General features: G+C 39.0%; 1 protein-coding gene across 2 annotated transcripts in view; it reads left to right on the top strand.

The window, feature by feature from the left end:
- The first annotated feature begins 4346 nt into the window (after nt 1-4346).
- The window catches only part of EML5 (EMAP like 5), a 95922-nt gene continuing 78306 nt past the window's right edge, over nt 4347-21962 (top strand). For both annotated transcript variants that reach the window (XM_066188631.1, XM_066188630.1), the window contains exon 1: nt 4347-4673. In XM_066188631.1, the coding sequence (XP_066044728.1) occupies nt 4477-4673 (197 nt within the window). In that variant the 5' untranslated portion in view covers nt 4347-4476. The remainder of the gene's footprint in view (nt 4674-21962) is intronic.

Raw genomic sequence — 21962 nt, 5'->3', positions numbered from 1 at the left:
TCCTCCTTAGGTGACCATACCCTGTACATGCTCCTATCCTGTGTTTCCCAGACTCTTCTGTGTTGAGACGAGATGTGAAGAAAGTAATAACTTTTCCTGTGCCATTTTCTTATCCTTAATTAATTCCTTTGCTTTTTGATCACACAGTAGACCTACTGATTATGTCAAACCTTCTTGTTTCTAATGTTGCTCTTTAAAAACCCTCTGCTGTTAATTTAATAAAATAACTTAGTTCTTTAAAAGATTTTAATAACTTACATCTGTGTATGTTGCTGACATGGTATAAAATGTCTCATTAAACTTTCCTTTTCTGAAGGAGAATTAACTCACCTAATGTTTGAGTTTGTGATGCTGTCTTTTTTCCTCAACTTATTATTCTTATCCAATAGTAAACAGGCCTTTGTGATCCTACATGTTTGCCTCAGTGCTGTTAAATGGCAGCAGGTACCATTTCTCTCTCATAAGTAGGTTTCTTTGTTTTGCAAAATATCTTTTTCAGACATGTTCCCATAATAGACTGAGACCTTTTAATCCCCAAGAATGTTGAAATTAATGTTGTCACTGTTGTTCATCTCTTTCATATTATATAATTACTACTTGAACCAGCTACTCTGTATTACTTAGGACTTAACAGAGAATAATCCCTCATCTTGTGTGCTCTGGAATTAGCTGTTCCAAGAGCATTTGTTTAAGAAATCACTTCTCTAAGCCTTGTTACATTTAGCAGAACATGAGATACATTGTAAATATATTTGCAATATGCTAAGAAGTATGTTTTCCTAATAAGTACGCACTGTGAAACATAAAAATGCCACTTGTGGGATTTCATTTAGAGAGGTGGTGTCCCTGTGTCACTGTGTACTAATGAAACATAATTTTCAGTGATGTATATATAGGAATATATAGAACATAATAGGAAAGATACAAACCCCACCACAGGCAGCTATGGCAAAACAGCCAAACTCTTGTGAAATACCTTACTGGAAGAACATTAAAAAGTCATTTTTTTTCCCACTACGGCCATAGTGGCAATAAGGTGTACCTGACCCTGCCATTGGCTCAGCCGTCAGACCATGGTGTTGATAACACCAAAACCGTGGGTTTCGACCTTTTATGGGCCATCCACATAAGAGCTGGACTCGATGATCCTTGTGGGTCCCTTCCAAGGAGGAATATTCTGTGAACCTGTGAAGTTTCCTTCCCCTGCGAGCACCGCCGGCCCGGTGTGTTCCGCCGGCCGCCATCAGCACCTCGGACAGCGCCGTGCCCGGCCCGCCAGGCTCGGCCGCGCGTCCCGGACTGCGGCGAGCGACCGGAGGATGTTCCCTGCTCCACAACAGCTGGGAAAGGGCTGGCCGTGCTCGCTTTCTGCATCTCCCGAGAAACAGAAACGACAGGGACTGGTGTCTGAGTTCTGGGGTGAATGTACAAGGTATACAAGAATGCCACGCTGATGGAGCGATACTGTGGGGCCTTGAGGCTCCCAAAGCATTGACTGCCCGCTATGAGTGAATGATGAGGGTAGAGACATCCAGAGGCCACAGGGGTGGTGTGTGTCCGAGTGGGAATGCTAGACAGAGAAAGGAGAGAAGAAGAGGTTGTTACACTATGCTGCTTCCTATTCCCATCAAAAATAGATGCCAAAAGTGTAAAATTCCACTTGCACCCCTCATGCATCAGCATAAGGTTTTTACACTCAGACAATGAGTAGTTTTCCTCGTGTAATTTTCTCTGAGGCATTGCCCCATTTTAGAGATGGTGGTAAATTCCTGAAAAAATCTAAAGAAAGTGCTGGCTGTTTGTGTGGTGAGTGTGATGCACAGCTGTTCCTATCATCACATGCATGTGTGTAGTTTATCTGAGTATGGCTGTGGGTTCTTCTGTTCATTACAAAAAATATGATCTGCAACTTCCAGTTAGATACAATATCATTTTATACAATATTAAATTTTAATATTAAATTTTACAATATTAAATTTTCTTCCTGATAGTTGTCTTTTTTTTCTCTTCAGTTTTAGTTTTTGAACAAGTGACTGAAAACAGCCTTTTCATTTTCACCTACCAAGTACTCTCTTGTTCTAATTTCTGAGTTGCAAGTAAGACAGCAAGATTAACAAATTTAGTTTCACTGAAGTGAATACTGCACATTAGTATTAATGTCAGGATCTCTCAGGAAATCCAGAATTTCACTTTAAGTAATAATCTAAGAAAAAAAATTATTTATAGAGAGCAGAAGAAAGTAAATACATCATAATCATAATTATGGGTTTTGTACACTCAGGTTTAAATATATATTATATGGGCAGTAAATAGAAAATTAATGTATTCTTAATTTATACCACAAAAATACTCCCACTTTGAAATGGGCTTTTGCAACATCAGAAGTAAAATATATCAGCTGCTTATGTCTGCTGATAATCAATCCAATTTCCAGAATGAGATTAGGCATCATTATAGACTTTTTCTCTAACCACCTTTCCCATGGGATAGCAACACAGAACAGCCATGCAGAGTTAACATCTGATTAGAAAGAATAATACATTTTGCAGTTCTAAGACTAGCTAGTTGGGAATTTTTCAGTCCATTTCCCCTGGTGTGTTACTCCTCCTGAGACTTCCCGAGAAACTATGGCTCCCCAAGCTCCAAGGTTCTCCAGCTGTTTAGGAAGCAAATAGAAGGAGAAAAAGCTACTTATGATTTTCTGAGAGTAAGATTTATCTGTTGGTTAGTATATATATTTGTCATGATTAGGGATTAAAGTCCTTTTCTTTAATTCAAAAAGTTATATGTTTCATGGAAGGGTAAGCTTCCTTGGGTAAGTTTCACGCTACTTTAATTTCTCTACAGATTTCTGTTCCATGCTGTGTTGTTTTCATTAAATGTGTGGGACTGAAGGCTGCATCTGAGCCTGGCGTCACAAACACTGTCATTGTAAGAGCTTGAGAAAAATATTGTCTGTCAGTGTTTTACACTGTGAAAATATGTTAATATAAAATTAATGGACTGAAATGCTTAAATGCATGCATTTTTACAAAAGAATTATTTTTCTGAAACAATTTAAAGACTAATAAAATATTAAGTTTATGCAAGAAAGATTTAAGAGAAAAAACTCCCTCTAATTAAAATGAAAATAAAGTAGCATGGAAAAATGTCTCCAGTACGAACTAACTAGTTAAGAGTAAATGTTTTGTGGGAGAACAGTTAATATGAGTAATAATATAGTGAAAGAGCAAAAGAAGATAAAGAAATGGAGATTTAAAAATAAATCCTAATAAAATAAATACACTTGGGAAGCCAAACCTGTGCTGAAAGTAATAGGAAAAAGATTTGGTTTATTTTAAATTGTCAAACCAGACAGTTACCCGGGAGCTTTTCGAACAGGTATTCAACTCTTTAGCACAAAGCTGTCTGCATGATCATGTACTGTACATTTGTTTAGCCAGCGAGGTACTCTAGAGAGTGACAAAGCTAAGGGGGAGCACGTTTTCCTGACCAAAACTCTGGACCTGGCGAGGGGTTTCCCCGGCACTGCTGCCTCATTCAGCACGGAGAAGTCGCTTCCACGTCTCTGAGGTCGGAAAGTGGTGACTTTGCCATGTAAAACGCTTTCAGAACAGAGACTGAAAAGTTGTGTATGGGGAAATTAGGGCATGAATGGGGAAGTAACTTTTGTGTGGTGCATGACTCAGGCGGTGGGCTGAAAGGGTTAACTATTCGTCATTAAAAATTACAGTTGACATTTTCTTCTCGGATGGCGGGGAGCTGGCGTGCCGGCGGTCCCCAGCGAGAACGGGGGGTGGCTTCCAGCGCGGCTGAGAAGGGGTTGCGACTCTTCCAGCGCCAGTGGCTGCCGAGAGCCGGCGGCGATGCGCCGGGGGAAAGGCAAGGGACGGACATGTTCCCCGAAGGGGCAGTAAAAACAAAAACCTCCCTAAACTTGGGGATGAGGGAGAGGTCACAGCCTCTCTTGAGGAGGGGAAAAAAAATATAAAAAGAAAAACCACACGCCACAACGCGCTGTGGCGAAGCGCGTTCCCGCCCGTTCGCCGCCGCCACTCGGTGGCCGGTCCCCGCTCGGTCCCCGCTCGGTCCCCGCTCGGTCCCCGCTCGGTCCCCGCGGCGCCCCCGCCGCCCGCCGGGCCCGCCCGGCCGCTGACGGCGCCGCCCTCGGCGCAGGCGCATCCGGGACGCGGGGGGGCCGGAGCGGCGCCGCGCCCTCGCTCCGCGTCCCGGGCGGTGTCTCAGCGCAGCCATGTCTGGCGGCGCGGGGCGGCGAGGCGCGCTCGGGCGGCGGCGCCCTCTGTGAGACGGCGGCGGCGGCGGCGGACGAGCGGCGGCGGCGGGCATCCATGTCGGCGGGCAGGGATTAGCGCGGCGGGCACCCAGCCGAGCGGAGGGGGCGGCCGGCCCGTCGCCCCCTTCCCGCGGGGTCTCCGGCGGGAGCGAGCCGTACCCGGCTGGCGGGGGCGGGTGGACATGGCTGACCGGAGCGCGCCGAGCTGCCACCTGCGGCTGGAGTGGGTCTACGGCTACCGGGGTCATCAGTGCCGCAACAACCTCTACTACACGGCGGCCAAGGAGATCGTCTACTTCGTGGCGGGGGTCGGCGTGGTCTACAGCCCCCGGGAGCACCGGCAGAAATTCTACCTGGGGCACCAGGACGACATCATCAGGTACCGCTGGCGCCGCGCCCCCCCGGGCCGCATCCCGCCGCGGGCTCCGACCCCCTCCGGCCGTCCCGGCTCCCAGCCCGGCTCGTCCCCCGCCCGCTCCTCCCTTCGCCCTGGAGCGGGCGCGAGTGTCCCCCCTGTGCCGTCCCGGCCAGCGCCGGTGATGCGCGTCCCGCCGGTGCTTTGGGGATCCGGGGTGCGGACCGAAATACATCAAGGACAGTCAGCGGTTCCTCACCGCCCCCCCCCCCCCCCCCCCCCTTCCCCGCGCCCGGGCTTCGCCGTGGGTAGAAACAGCCTGGAAATGGCTTTTAGTTGTCGGATTTAATCAGCCGTGTTGTGTGTCCCCCACTGCCGCCGGTGTGCGGTGCCGAAACTCGTACGGGCGCCTGTGCCCGGCGCGGCAGCCCGAGGGTCGCCGCTCCGTCCCCGGCCGCCCCTGAATGTCAAAGGGCCGGCGGGAGGAGAAGCAGTAATCGCGTGTGTGCCCCGGAGCACTTGGGCTGCGGAGGAGGTTAATCTGTAGCAGGTAGACCTTTGTCTGGTGTTTAAATGGCGACGATTACATGGGGAATTAGTGGCCTGCCTGTAACTCACGCAACTTTTAGGGTAATCTTAAAAGAACAGCCTTTCTTGAGAAGCTGAGGCTTCCTCTGTAGCTCAGTAGCTCACTTGAGTGGGAATGTTACCAGGTGCTGAGTCCTTTAAAAAACTACAAACTGATGTTGCAAAAGAAGTGTGCTGGTACAATTTCTTATATGTCTTTCCACTCCAAGGATGCTTTTGTAAGCCTAGTGGTGTTCTGAGATCAGTGAGAGAATTTGAGGAGATGAAGGGCAGATGTGAGCCTGAGTCATCAATCTTTTCCCTTGCAGTAGGTGTCATTGCAGATGGATTTTAAATTCTGATTTCCTTTGGTCTTCCTGTTGGGGTAAGGGCTAGCAATAGATACTTTTGTAAGTCTTTTGTATGTTTTACAGCACAAATTTTTTTTTTTTTGTGATGCTTAGTGCTCCAAGGCATATCTCTGTACGTGTTACTCATGAGTAACAGGTATTGCCTGTAGAGAGCAGAATTGATGTTATTTCATTTAAGCTTTTAGACACACTAGAAAACTTGGTCATAATGGCCAATTTTTTCTTTTGGTTAAATCTTCTTGAAAAAATTCAAATCGTTATGAAGTATGGCTATGAATGTTCTCAAGAAGGGTGTCACTTTCGTAGGATATTTCTCCTTGGTGCTAAACATGTGAAAGAAAACCTAGTCAATGTACCACGGTAGAGTGTTGTACTAGGCGTGTTGAGTCAGGAGTTTGGATCGCTACAATTTGCATCACTTAATGTTTTAACATTCTCACTTTAATCCAGGAAGAACTGTTCTCTTAAGACCTGCGAGCCACCTATGATGTCAGGTGCTGCGGGAAATCCAGATCTGCAACTTGCTATTGTGCTAAGGAAGCCGTGGCTCACTGCTCGTTCTAAGGTCGCGGCAGTGTAATATTACACATTTAATACCATGTATTCATGAGGGCTTCCGAATGACACTGTTTGTTTCAGTAGCACTTCTTGTAGCATAAGAATTAAAGGGTTTGAGCTACAACTGGGCAAGTTTTCCGTTTGCGTGTGGTAACAGTTTCTTGCTCAGTCTCTCTCACTTTTGGTACAGTGTGCTACATTTGGCTAAAATGTGACAGAATAGTTTAGACTAGTACTAAACAAACAAAAAAACCCGCAAAAAACCCCAAACCCACAAACCCAAAACCAACCAACAAACAAATCTGCTGTAAGTCAGCTAACTGGAGAGAAAGAGTATGTCTGGTTTGTGTGAGTGTGTACTTCGATTTGGATGGTACCGTGGCCCAGCATAGCAGAGTTTCTCCTGCTCTGAATTGTATTAATGTGAGAATATAATTCTAAGTATGATAAAGCATTATAGGTTTATGCAGTTAAAATTTTGCATGCTTCTGAAATGCAAAAGCTATACAGAAATATTACTATGCTTAAAGAAGAATGCTTGATTTAAAAGCAGAGTGGCTATTTCTAATAGTATGAGTAGCCTAGCATTGGTAAGTCTTTCACTTGCTACTTTTCCTAAAATGCAATGTGGTACCATTTCAATGCCATCTCACACTTTTCCTGATTAAACTTGGGTATCTAAGCATGTTAGTTCTTAATGTTTAAAGCAGTCATAGGAAGGTCAAATATTTTTTAAAAAAACAAACAACAAAACCCAAAAAGCAGGTGCAAAAATGGGATTATATAATATAATAATCAGTGTTACTAAATTTTCTTTCTGAAGATAAACTCAACTGTTGTATTGCAAAAGAATTAATATATTTTGTGCTCCAATAATCTCAGCAAGTATTGTCTGAATGCTGAGATATTTAGGACTTTTTAGTGAAAGCAGTGGGAGGATTAAGTGTCTTTTTACAAGTATGAGATCTAATTTGTGAAAGCAGTTCTGGAGTCTGAAAATCTTATGTGTTTAAAGAATCAAACTTTCATGAGCTTAGCACCATAGCTACAAGGACTAAGCATAAATATTGCTCACTACATGGTGATATTATTAGTACTCTTCATTATGAGAACTTTTATATTGTTACCGTTCTTTGGATGGCATTGTAATTGTAAACATCAATCAGGAGAGAGGAACTGCAGTTCTTAAGTCAGAGACCATTTCTTTAGTGGTGGAAAGCAGTATTGGAGTAATGGACAGTCATAGGACATTTTCCATTGGAAATTTCTAACACTAGCAGCGAGTTTTTGTTCTGCTTTGAAGTTTTACCTACTTTTGTTTAATGAAACCCTGTAAACCTGCTGTAAGATTTTTTAAATATGATTAGGTGTTTTAACATAATTTGTTTTCAATATGAACGTCTAATCTTAATTTTAATCATGGTGTCCACACCCCAAACTCCTCAGCCTCAGTTAAGTGTATAGTAAAAGTAAGAGAGCTCTCTTTCAGTCTTTCGTTCCTCAGATCTATTGTAAACTCTTTTGGACAAGAAGAAGATAATTAGGATCATTTCAAACATCCTTTATTATTCTGGGGTGGGGGTTTTTTTGTGGGTTTTTTTGGTTGGTTTTTTTGTGTGTGTGTGGGGAGGGGTTTGTTTTTTTCTGTTTGTTTGTTTAATTTTTGTTTTTTAATTTGAACAATCTCAACTGTAGTCCATTTTTAAAAGGACTTTTCTTGCTTGCTGGTGAGCTTTTGCTTTTTATGTTTGTTTTTTATCTCTTCTGAGGATTACTTTCCAGAAATCAACTGACTATTCTGGAGGATAGGACAGGATATTTTCAATCTTACTTGTCTCCCATTTCTTATGCATTTATGTATTTTTATTGTTGAGGTCCAGGATGTATGCGAACACTTGTGGAATGTGTCAGATGCAGAAATGCTTTGGAAATTTGTGTCTTTTGGGAGTGCAGATAACTGAGTTTCTTTTTCAGATAACTGAATTTCAGGAGTAAGTAAGGAGAAAAATCTTGTACATGAAATCTCAGGTGACTTGCTTTTATCTGTTACCAGCAGCATAACTGGGATGTCTGCTGTGTTTGTGGAAGATAAGTTCCCCTGTCCAACCTTGGCTGTGCATGTGCAGGAGATACTAATACTGAATGAAAATGCAGCTTTTTTTCTACAAAGCTACTGGTTTCAAATGTGTGTTCTCTGGGATTTCATGCATCACCAAACTAGTTTGCGAGCTATAGAGTGGTTTGCTTTCTGGTAGCTGAGGAAGAAACAGTATCTTGGTGTGTTCAGGTTAGATCTTAACTTTGTTCCCTCCATCATTTTATTGGTTTAGAGGATCATAGGTTATTTAATGTTGACTGATCTTCACATGTCAGAGAGACCTTAGGGAGATTGTATATAAATCTGATCTGTATCAAGACTTCAGAAGATGCCCCCTCAGAGTATTAACTTGTCATACTGTAAAACTCATGGTTGTGTTGAGGCTCCTTATTTGTCTGGGCTAGCTAATGCATATTTATATATTTTATTTTTTTGATATGAGAAAATTGGAAACCCTGAACTTATCCACCTTTTTAAATGGCTGTCTACTGGCAAAAGCCTTTGATATCACTAGGACAATTGTCTATGCTGATGTGCTCCAAGGAGACTGCTGACATGCTCCGAGGTGACTTGTAGAATAATTTTTCCTTTTCATGCCTTTTTTTTTTTTCTTCTTCTTCTTAATGCTAACCCTGTGACCATGGGTTTTTTCTGTGGGCTTCGAAGTAATGTAATTTTACTGGGAATTAACTTTTCATCTGACATTGATGATGCTATTGAAAAATCAAATCAAAAGGTTAAACCCATACATCTTTTTGAGAGCTTTAGTAGACTCAGGAAATGTTTATATTCTGATTTCCATGATGTCTGTTCTTGATTTCAAACTTTAGCACTTATTTGTAATTTTCCTTTTGCACCATTATCTTTATGCTGACACAAAACAACTGCACAACTGTGCCAGTCACAGAAAGAAGAATAATTATGTTTCTCTGTCAGAAGGAGACAAATGAGGAAGAGTTGTTATCTCTGTTCTACTTTTTTAATATCCATTATGTGAGCTAGCTGGCAAATAATAGTGCTTTTGTATATTCTTCCTAGAACTTTATCCCTGTGATTACTTGATTAAAATGTTTGTGGTACATTTAGGTTTTATTGCTTAAGGTAGTAGCTGGCACATTTTATCCTAGTAAGAATTCTTCAGTCTCTGCTGATAATTGTATTTATGGCTCTGCTGTTGAGCAACCATAGGCTGTGTCTAATAAGTTAATTTCTCTTCTTGTCTAAGGTCTGTATATTTTTCCTTGTCTTGGACTAAGTCAGTGGAAAAAATCATGCATCGTCTGCCCTAGGACTCATGCAGTGTTCTGCTTTTAGGGCAAACATAACTTAAAAAATTATTCAGAAGACACTGAAATCCTCTGCTATTAGGAGTTCTGGTATCAGAGACTAATCAATACTCTGCTACTAAGACAGAGGAGAAATAGATGGTTCTACTTTTTTTCTATTTGGTTGAAATGTAGTTCTTTTCCCCTTTTGTGCCCCTCTGTGTCCAAGACTGTAGAGAGGTAAATTGCATTTTTACAGGGAGCAGAGTTATATGCAAGACAGGTAGAAAGAATGGCAAAGCATTTATCTCTATTTTCCCAGAGACAGGGTTTGGCTGTTCCTAACAAAATAATTTGCTTGTCTAAGCCATGGTTTTTCTTAAGACACATTTTCCTATTGCTGTGAGCTCTATAGGAATTACCCAAACTTTGTTTCCCAAGGAAAAAAAAATAAGCACCCAAACCTCTGGCCACTAAACTGTGATCTTTCCAGGCACTTTATTTAAGACTGTCATCTTTTTATATTTCAAATTTCAACTTCATCTACAAGACATTGTCCTGCCTGAGATACTATGATTTTGTTCCTGTATTCCAAGGCAAAATAAACCATTTCATTTTAGTGTCAACATTTCTTAGGTTCTAGTAAAAATCAAAACCACTAAAATCATCTCTGCTCTCTGGTGTTAGGGCTGTCTGCCAACTCTGATTTGTCTATTTATTGTTGCACTCTGAGTGTTAGTGTAACCATCAACATCTAAGAAATTGTTGGACTCTGTCAGCTACTTTCTAAGACTTCTCCTAGATAATGTTCTCCAGGAGGCAGGTCCATCTCTCCTTCCTCTGTGTGCCTGTCAGCTGTGGCTTGTGAGCAGAAATTCACTAATCACTGCTAGTGCAGTGATTAGTCACATCCTAGTTTTGAATGGATGATCTAAAAAGATCTTTTCCTCACCTTCTCTTTTTGTTAACTATGCATTGTTATGACTTTGGATGACCTTCTGTTGGATGTTTTTAGTAAAGATGCTGCGTGTTTCTACTACCTCATTGAATCATTCTGCCTCTCTTTGATCCCTTTTCATTAGATTCTAGTAATAATAATAAAAAATGAACAAAAGAGAATATCTTCTCAGAAAAAGAGCCAAACAGGTTTCACAAGAACATAGAGGGAAGTTATTTTGTTTCCATGTTTTGTGTTCCCCCAGTAGTCTGGTACCTTAAGAGTTCTCAAAACCCCTCAACAAAGGGTTGAAACAATTGAAAGTTGGGGTGTCTGCTGTCAGGTTTATTGTCTTGTTCTTGTCTGGAATAAATGGTGTATGTTTCTGACCTAACTCCAGATGACAATCAAGCACAAATGTTAAGAAATGGTTACTAAGTACAGCTACGAAATTTTGCAGGGGAAATTCTATTAATTGGTTTGGCACCAGATCTTTGAATTTTCACTAGGAATTTAATGATTAGTTGTGTATTTTGGATTTCAGGGAATGTAATTGAATGAATACCATGGTTGCCACATAAGGAAAAATTTCTAATTGTTGTGTGCAACCTCTTGTGTTTTTCGAATTATGAATGTGACGGAGGAAAAAAAAAGCTTCAGCGTGTTCTGGTGAGGAATTCTTTGTATGCACTTGAATTCTATACAGTCCAGATCTTTCTTTCTAGAAAAGAACTCTCTTCTTTATTCATTTGCAGAAAGGCAATCTCCCAAACTATTTCAATAATTACAGCCATGGAGAAGGCCAGTCATCCCTCTTGGTAGCCTCTAATAACTAGAGGAAAACAGGAGTAAAATTCATTTTGTAGTTATGCTTCAAATGTGAAATGGATCATGCATAGAAACACCTCAAAATGTAGCTTGTCTAATACTTAGGAAGCGCACAAGGTGAATACTATCTGGATTATTAGGTATGGTGTTAGGAAACCACTCTTTGTTCTTAAGTCCCAAAGAGGGTCCTTGACAGGAGTATTTCCCCTTGACTCTGTGCTGTCCCTGGAGTGCTGTGTGCACTTCTGGGCGGCTCAGTATAACAGACATGAGCGACTACTATGGAGAGCTGATTGAAGGGCTGCAAAGCTGATTAGGAATCTTGACCATCTCTCCTGAGAAAAGGCTGAGAGAGCTGGGTCCATTTAGCCCAGAGAGGAGAAGGCTCAGAGTGCATCTGGTCAATATATATACATAACTGAATTGAAAGTGTAAAGAAGATGGATCCAAGCTCTTTTCAGTGGTGCTCAGTGTCAAGTCAAGTGACTTTCCAAACAAAAAACAATACCTGTAGGCCCATGCTGAATAGTAGGAGTTTCCAGAATTGGTGGTTCAGTTTGAAAGCTTCAGTGTTTTGACTATAAACATTATTTATGACTTTCTTCCCACGTGCAAATTCAAATAAAAATCATTTAATGTAAATCTAGTTAAGGAAATAATTTTTCATATAGTTTTTTCTTGAAGAAAAATAGACATTAACTATAGATCATGGGCTTTTGGTATGCAATAGAATGTTTACTGTGAAATGAAATACTTTTAATAGTATTTTCTGTAACAGAGCAAACTTTGGGCTGTGTGCTGGTAGGTTGCCGCTCAAACATGACATCTGGGGTTCATTCTCCATTCACACTTGATAAGGAAACCATGTTCTGGCTTCAAGGGATGAAAGCAATGTAGTGCAGAAGTCATGTGGTGTGCCATTCTGAGAGGTCAAATACAGGCACCCAAATCACTTTAGCATGTTAATTCACAAAAATATTCTACTTTGTTAATAAGCTGTTAAGGCATTTTTCTTTTCTGAATGTATTTTGAGGAATCGGTTTCTCTTTTTCCCTTGAAAGTTTATGTTTCCAGCTGAAAAATCATTTTTTTTTCCTTAGCTTATTCTTTGGACCTATATGGTGTCATGGGGTTTTTTTTTGTTTTTACTAAAGATAAATCAATTAACTCACTTTATCATCTCCAGATGATCTTTTTGAGCATACTCAGTTTATTTCCCTCCATGAAAGAAGTCATGACTTAGAACCCAAATTATATAATAATTAAACTAAGCAGTCCTCCTATAAGCCTCTAGCTTCAGTATCTTTTGTCTATCAGTCAAAAAGGCATTTCTTACAGCAGAAGCAATTACTAGGACAAGGTGAGATAATTACCCTGCTGACAATTTTATATTGTGGTTCACAAGGGCAAAATCCCAGTTAAGCTCTTTCCAGCTTTTCATGCTAAGTGGTCTCAAATTGTCAAATGTGTAAAAATCTGAAAGGAGGATTTGGGTTCATATCCAGATCAGGGGGAGAGATGAAAGACAGTGATGTGCCTTCTCCCTGAGGAAAACCAAGTTTTCTCAGTAGTTCTAGACCTGTTCTGGAACACGTTATACTGTCTGAAAGATGTTTATTGAGGGATTTAGTGTTGAATCTTCATAACAAATCTTTTTTTACCAAGAGTTTTGTAGATCATCTTTTAAAAAATATTTTTCTTGGATTTGGTTTGATAAAATGAAAATATTTTAGGAATACAGAATAAAAACTTTCCTGGATTCAGTTTGAAGTGAGACTAGAATAAGCCAGTTGTTTAACACACCTGCATCCTATTGAAAACTATATTTTTCCTAATGAAAACTACAAGAATAGACATACCAAAAATATCCAACCAGAACTGGACATTTGAAACATACTAGAAGTTGATTAAAGTAGATCAACACAGCAAGGAGCTACAGGCTTAGGAGCTTGCCTTCATGCATTGTGCTTTTCATAGCCAGCAGTCACATCACCTTCTGATCTGATTCTGTCAGCACTCACAGGCAAGGTCAGGTCAGGTTAATACTTAAATGGGAAAATGTCTTGGTGCTGTAGAAAATGCATTTCTTGATTTGGTAGTTGGGTCTTTTTCTCAGAACTATTGCAACAACATGAGGCTCTAGGACAATGTCTGAGAAGAACAGGAGATGTAACCGAAAGCTTAATAACCAAAACCCTAAAAATTTTGAAGTATTTCTGCAAAAATTTTGGGGTCTGCCCTAATCTTTTAGTTTTTCCAAATTGCAGTCAAAAAAGTTGTAATTCTGCTTGCCTAAGTTTTCAGTGGTTCAATATGTTAGTCATTCTCTTGATGAAGGTAGGAAAGTAGATTATGTTCCTGGTTGATTTTTTAATAGCATTATGGGGTTAACATACTGTGTTTGCAGTGTTATTATGGTAATGGTAGGCAGTAACTTAGCATGTTTCAATAAAATTGAAGTGTTAATTTTTTTATCTGCCTCTAATTTTTTTAGATTGAAAACCATAGTGTTTGTGTTCTGTATGATGTATCAAAAAATTAGTTTTGATTTTATTGTAATTAATAACACAATCATTGCAGACTTTTTAAAAAATATGTGTGCTTGAAACAGAACCTGAAATAATTACAAAAAGATGTTTCTAGTTTTATGTCATCTATATTTTGGGGTTTTTGAAGTTTAAGCTGACATTGACATTAAGCTAAAACCCCGTAGAATTTAGTCTTACCTTTTATAATATCTCAACGGTTTTTTTTTACTTCAAGATATAGTTTGCCTAGTTTTTCAAAATATTATTATATGACTTACAGAGTTGTGTTTGTGATTTGAGGCAGCACTTTTGTTTGGCATTGACTTTGAAGGAAAAATAATCTATTATTCATAAAAGTGGCAAAGGTGTCTAATCTGTACTGATAAAAAGTAGTCATATGCTCGCATTAAAATTTAGATTTGTTAAGATACACTTAAATTATAATGCTGTTATAATGTGATTAAGGAAATTGGTTTATTCACAATATATTTATTTGACTTGAAATAAACTATTGGTTTTGCCACGTTCACGTGGTAAGCAAAACTACTGGGCGCTTGAAATACCTTGACAAGAAAAATAAAGCTGTAACTTTCCTTGAACTTAGGTGGCACAGTGAAATCTCTCTTAAAGATCTCAATAATTTGGTTGAATGTTTAACCTAGATGGTGTTGAATGTTCTCTTCAAAATACATGTAGTGAAGACTTTTTGCCCAATGAGATTCTGGTGTGTCATGTGGCGTAGTTTGCGTTTCCCCTGGTGTGACAGTGAAGTGCCTTACAGAATGTTATAGATACATACAAATCACCTTCATTAGGTGCTCTGATTACTCCACTGGCTGCAAAAGACTTCCATTTCTGCAGGAAATACCCAGTATCATTATTTGCATTGCTGTTAGAGCTATTACCATAGTAATAGACTTTGAAAATGCAGTGCTTGATTTGCACAAAAAAGGTGAGAATCAGCCAAGATTGCTTTAACTCTTGGTAGCAAAAGCTATGATTGTAATTTTTAAGCCAGATTTATGATGTCTATCAGTTTTATGTTGCAAAAGATAGAAACCACAAAGAATTCCTCTGTGTTCACCATTTGATAACACCACTATTACTCTGCATTTAAAGCAAAATGTCTTTGTGAGACCACTTCTGTTAGAAAAACAGTTCTCCTTGTTATTTTACCTAGCTGCTAGAGGATACCTGCATTATTAAATCCCCAAACAAATACTATATCTTTTCTTCAGAATAGCTGTCCTCAACCTAGTTGCAAAAGACTGTCCTTTAACTGGGAATCCTCATTGCTAGTGAGAGGCTTCCAGCTGGACTCCTTTTCATTTGAATAAATTCTGTAAGATGGTGCCTGATGCTTATTCTTCTATGAAAGCCCTGGGTATTCAGGTATTACTTCAGAAAATACAGTGAAAAATCCTTCCAACCATTTTTCACAGGTTTCTAATTTCATTTCACTCTTTGATCTTCCAAGCATTTTCAGAGGAGTTCCTTTATAGTGCCTGTTGCTTTGGGCTGCAGACAAGATAGATCAAGACTTGTAACTGTATGCAAAAGTCAGTTTGATTTTTTTGCTTTAAAAGCACACATCATTTTAGCAAAAACATCAAAAAAATCAAAACCCCAACAACAACAACAACAACAACCAAACAAACAGCCCCCCCCCCCCCCAAAAAAACCCCAAAAAACCCCTCCAAAAACCCACAACCCAAAACCCATCTCAAAACTAAATCTTCTCATCCAACAGTGATGTCCAACTTCTAATTGCTCAGATATTCTTGGAGTCATCTTTGATAAACAGAGGCTCCTTTTTGGGGGGGCTGAATTAAAGAATCGAGAGAAATGTGTCCAGAGAGTGAGTGGCATATCTGGAGAGAATAATGTCAGTGTGAACAAAATGATCAGCTTTAGAGGTACCGGCAGTAGTACTTCCACTGCTGGTTTAGCCAGAGTGGTGAGAGATTGCGTTAAGGGAAATCTTTCATTTGCTTTTTACACTGTGTTGACTATAGAAAGTATTACACCTTAAACTTCCTTTGCCTTCACATGAAGTATATTGATAAGATATTTGGCATAAAATGTCAATAAAATGCTTAATTCAGATGAAAAATTCAAGTGAAAGGAAAGAAACAAAACCGAGGCAGAGGACCAGATCTAATAATAAGGAAAATGTGTCCAAGCTGAAAATCACGTTTAGGAATTGCTCTTAATTACATTAAAATCATTGTGTTCTCACAACGCTCATACATTTCACTCCTGATTACTTAATGTAGCTTTTACTTTACCTCAACTGAAAATGAAATTGTTAGATATGACGTATTTTTATAACAATGTTCTAAAAGAGTGTTTTACTGCTTTGATTCTTTCTATTTATGTGGTACATTTCTTGTGACTATATCCAGTTGGATATTTTAAAAATATCAGTGACCCTTCAATTTTCTGAACCATAGGGTAACTTATTTCAAGAGCAAAGCTCCTGTAAATGTCAGACTGTGGTACAGGTGCCTGCAAATCTTATATATACATGCCATTGGGGGAAAAAACCCCAAAGTGTATTTAAAGGTAAAAATCACTTAAAAAATTTTATGCATTTTAATTGTGGTGGTTAGAGGTCTCCATTTTATCAAGACAGCTTGCATGCAGAATGAGTGGATTAATTCTATGTTTTGGTTAGCTGACAACAGTATAAACCTTCTCCTGACTTTTAGAACTATGCTAATCCCTGTTCCCTGTTTATAATCCCTCTACAAGAGCAAGCAAGGTGAATGATGCTTTATCTTAGATCAAGACAAGGCATCTGACAGCATTTGGAAATTGCCTGAAGAGTTATTGTGGCAAGTGTGACATTTTAAGTGAAATAGCCTTCTGGAGTACTTGGGGAAAGAAAAGGAATATTTGAAGAACTGGTAAATGTTTGGTTTGGGTTTTTTTAGATCAAGGTTGCACGTTAGATGATATTTGTGTTTTTAGTTACAGGCCCCTCTTTTGCCTACTGTTTTTTCAATGCTGTTTCTTCTGCCATACTAATAAATCACCACAAAAATGAATAGCCTTTGAAACATTATTCAGTAATAATTTATAAATAATCATGATTTTGTCTTTTGCAGGTTACAGCATATGCTTATGAGAATGTGTATTACATTATATTACTTTCCTCATTGGGATCAGTATTTTTGAGATAAACATAATTTTTAAGCAGAAGATTTGTATTTTCTTGAAAGTGTTACACATGAATGCTCTTTATCCATCTTCTCCTTTTTATTGGTTTTCAGTAATTAAGCTTGTGAGCCCACATGGGCCATATCTGTCATTGGCTACCAACTACACGCTGACTCCTGAGTCCCTTTAATACTCTCTAGTTTTCCTATGCTTATTTCCTGTTTTATTTATGGTTCTGGTACATGTGGGATTTTGTTTCAGGAGATGGTCATTTGTGTAAGTACTTTTGTGGCCTCTGTAGCATTTTTGTAGTTTTTTTCTAAACAAGAGTCAAATGTTGTCCCAATTTTAAGTGGTATCCTGGTTCCTTTCGCTTTTCTAGGTGCAAAGTTAGGTGCTGGGATGGTTGATTTGCCACAAGTGTTAGAGATATCCTTGACTTTATTTTTTCTGTAGGAAAACACCTCTGTTGAGCACCTGCAGGACAACTGTACTAGTACTTCCTGATTTGTTAAGGGATCTCTTCTGGGTCATCAAATCTAGTGACCCAAAGGAGCTGGCCGCCTGCACTGCCCCCCTCCTAAGTTACTGACGGCTGATTGCACTGTCTTCTCTCCACAGATCTTGCACTTCTGGTTTCCTCTTTCCTTTTCTCTCCTTCTCTTTTCATTTTGTTTTGTTTCCTTGCTGCTAGTTCTAGGGGAGTCATATTTGACACTTCATATGTGATAATGGTTTAAATAATTGGTCTTAAGTCTGTGCATTGTCTTGTGAGGAAGGAAGGCAGTTGGATATTTTTTTAGGTGGGATTGTTACTTACCTTCAGGCTCTAGTATGTCCCATTATTGTACCACCAGTTCTTTAATACGAATTGTTATTAGAGAATAACAGGACATTATCTTAACAAATTTATCTCCAAATGATTCTGGAGTATATGATACTTCTAACTTTCAGGTGAGAAGATTTTTTAGCTAGGAACAGGTAAGTCTTCTTTTTCAAGGGGCATATTAGAAAAGAATTTTTTCTCTGAGATTGTGAAAACCTGGTGATTAAATTGTCAAGATCATGTAGAACTTGTAAAAATCCAGCAACCCTACTCAGTCGAACCATGAGTTCTCCTATTGGCACTAGCAAAATCATTCATATTTGAAAAGGAGAGGAATATCTTTATTTTTAATCAGTTTTCTAGGAATTGTAACTTACTAGAAAGCTGAAGTCAGTCCCTTCTTCAGCAGTGGGAAATGTGACATTGAAAGACAAAAATGGGCATCTTCATTTAGGGGCTTATAGTTCCCAGAATATTTTACTCAGTTCTCATATTTGATGAGTTGGGAACTTCACATCAGTGTTGCTTTACTCACTCTCTAACTTTTTCCTTCTCTTTGAAGTACATCTGGTTTCTTTTTTTTTCGCCCCCTCCTTGAAGTTCAGGAACAAATAGAAGCCCAAAGCAATCTTTAGGATTCTCTGAGTTGTTTATAAATGTTTCTTGTTAATCTAAAAACATTCAGATCCAAGAGAGGAAAATATGGAATGGTAATTAGATAAACTGCAGCTGGGAATTACCCATGTACAGTGTGAGTTCACCGTCCCTGTCTCCACTTCAGACTCTCTTACTTTGAAGTTGGATGCTTGTGCAATTTAAGGAAGCTTCAGAAAGCTTTGTTTGACATTATTGGCTCTGGGGCAACAACTATATGGAAGGCCAGTAGTGATGCTCCATGATGAATACTGCTTTGTTTTCTCTATGGAAAATAAGTGCTCTGACTTGATCTGTTTAAACTTTGATGAGAGACGTTTGCTGATTACAGGTCTTTCTGCTTTAAGATGTTAAATAGTATGACAGAAATGGTTTGTAGCTTCCCCTGTTTTTCTTTCTGGGAAATATGGCTAAGTGACAGCAAATACGAAATGTATGTAAAATGTCTGTAAATGTACCATGAAAATATTTTGCTTTATTTGAGCATAGAAACAATTTCACACTTGAAATTAACTCTTAATTAATAGATGTCTGAGATGCTGTTATTTTACTGCAGTATTCTTTCGTGCATTTTTACTGGTGCCCTAGTTTTATGAAGCTCAGGAGTAGTCACATGAATATATTCTTGGATTTTCATCCAATATTGTTGCTAAGGAAACATCATCTTTAATACTGTATCCTTGTCTGCAGCTTGTCTGTATTAATCAATGCCTGCTAATGCTCAGCACAAACCAAGTAAAGATGAAAAAAAAATATTAATTTCTTTAATTATCAATTAATTTATTATTGACTATTCTCCTTCAGGATCCCCTGCCACTACAAACCTCACACAAATTGGAGGGTCTTGTCAATGTCTCTAGTCTCATTCTATGCAGACACAACATGGACAGGTTTTTTTGTTTTTTGTTTTTTGTTTTTTTTTTATTGGCTGCCATTAGTATTTAATATAATAATCTAATGGATCTGGTCAAAATGTTGGGAAATGCTTGCATATTCCCCTAAAAGGGAGAAAGAACCTTTTCTGTATGCGTTAAAAAGAGGAGCTTGAATGAACTAAAGTGAGAAATATCCCTTTTCAGTATGCGGTTAAAACTCTACTACAGCGTTTCAGCCCAATTTGAGTATCTGGCTAGGAAAAGACCTGTCATTCAGACATATCAGTGGAAACCGCAGTTCACTACAAGTCCAGCTATTTGGTTTGTTGCAATAGTGACTGGCAAGTTTTTTGAATTTTCTATTTCTGAGCTCTTCTGAGGAGTGCCAAGTTCTAGAGCCAATTTAAAAAATTAATTAGATCTAAAAGTTTGTTAGCTTATTACCTGCTTTTTTTTCCATGATCATGTTTGCTTTTTGGACAAATATGTTCTTACAAATCTGCTTCTTCAGAGACACTACATTAGATCTAACATCTGTTGTGGAAAAGCCCAGGTCGGAAAGGCCAGAGGCAGACAAGAAGGCCTGAAGAATTTGTCTCATTAGGAATATCTGTTTCCTTTTTTGGACAAGCAGCAGTATCTCATTCATCAGCTTAGTCATCCTTCAAGGACGAGGAAAGAAATCAAGCACCAGTTTACAGTCTAGCTGTGTGGGCTAGATGTAAGCGCAGTTTCAGCAGTCTAACCTGGATAGGTCATACCAGCTCTCATTACCAGGGTAGTAAGGGGAACATGAGTTCTCTCCTTCTGAGTGCAGTAAAGGGAACAAGTGTCCTTTTCTTCTGAGTGCAGAGCTTCTTATACCACTAAGCAATCTCTTCCTTCTCCCTAAGACAAAAATAAATGCAAGAAAATACTTGCGAGGGACTGTACCTAAGCCCACAGGTCCCACACTAACAGATCTGAAAGCTGCCTTTAGAGCTGAGCCATACCCATACTTTTCTGCCTGATCTCAGGAACTGAATGGCAAGCAGCTATTGCAGATACCATCCCAATAGCTGTATGATTTTAACTGTAGAGGGGTGTTGAAGATCATACCCAGAGTACCCAGAGGCAGCTCGAACTCATTGTTTGATCCTGTTAACTGCATCTCACCCACAAGTTTGTATAGTCCATGTATAGAAAGTGTTTATTGTTATTTGTTTCTGGGCACCCATTCTAGTTAAACTCTTTCTTTCTGTACTAGGAAGCTATTTAAAGTGTTTTGCTCAGGGCTGTTCTAACAATGAACATTCTTAAGTATGTGAGTTGTATAGATGCTTCTAATCTAGAGGTTAGATCAAGATACTGTATTTTTGTATTGATTGCTATGCTTATAGGGTTTGCTTGATCACTCGTAGTCCAATGAAAGAACTGAAAAGAGTCACCATATTGTGTAAAATTGGAATCTAGTCCTTGATTTTTCATGATGACCCAAAATTTCAGATCCATAATTCTGCACAGTACCCCATGGGATTAATAATAGCCAAGACTTGATTATTAAGGAGAAACATTGTCTTATCACGTCTCATATCAAAATCATGTAAATATATGTAGTAGTTACTTAGTTCAGTGTTAGTAACAGAAATAGTAGTCTCTTGCCTTCTTCCATGCTTCTCTTTTTCATCTGCTCTGATAGCCTGTGAGATAGAATACTTACAGGTAATACTTTTAAGTTGTCCTTCCCTCCTTAGTCTCTAAGAAAAGTTTAGGGAAGGTGTTTTCAGATGGGTGTTTCTTCAACCACTGCTAACAACTTTGCTAAATACTTTCCCTTAAACTCACCATATTTGCATTTTTTGAAAAATCTTGCTGTCTTAAAATATTTATTGTACATTTATTTTCTTCTTCTTTCAATGACATTCTAGAAAAAGTTATTAGCAGTTCATTGTAGAGACTGAAGTGATAGGAGGACATTGGTAATTCTACAGTGATGTCTGCTGTGATTAAAATACAGGCTTTGGATCTCAATTTCTGCTGTGTTACTGTCCCATATCAAGGTAGAATTTGAGCGCAGTTGTTTAAGCCAGTATTTTGTATTGTGATGCAGAAAGGACTAATACTGTGATACTGCTATTAGTTGTAATTTGCTATTTATTGATTAGAAATAGAGGAAACCATCTCTGTATTCACCTAAGATTCTTCGAATGAAATTAGTTGGTATGCTTGGGCTAAGGACAATGTTCTCCTTTCCCTTGGTAGTGCCTATACTATTGTCCCTTCCATCTCTGATGTATTGTGTTTCTCTAAAGACTCTTGGCTTTGGTTAAAATCATGCAGAGCTAAGTTTTGGTTGCTATAAATTGTTCTGTAAGGTGTGGTGTGGGGATGCTTTTGCATGTATGTGTGTCCATGGTGGTGTACGAGTATTTTATTTTACTTGTGGTGTGGTTTTTGCTTGTCTAAAAATGCGCTATGCACTTGTAGCACAGATCAGGACAGGATTGAAGAGGTGGTGAATCAGACATGAGACTGCTGTGTTTTTTCTATTTTCCTCTTAATTTCTGTCTGTTTTTTTTCTTGCTTATTCTTTTCACTTCCTTTTTCAAATTTCTTTATTGTCCATTTGGTCTAATTGCTCCCTTTCTGTGGTGCCATTCTAAAA

The sequence above is a fragment of the Chamaea fasciata genome, unplaced genomic scaffold (assembly GCF_029207755.1).
Source record: "Chamaea fasciata isolate MVZ Bird 193981 ecotype frontalis unplaced genomic scaffold, bChaFas1.0.hap1 SCAF_7, whole genome shotgun sequence".
NCBI classification, from domain to species: domain Eukaryota; kingdom Metazoa; phylum Chordata; class Aves; order Passeriformes; family Sylviidae; genus Chamaea; species Chamaea fasciata.
Note: the sequence above shows the minus strand (reverse complement) of the source record. Positions and strands in the feature narration are given on the sequence as shown.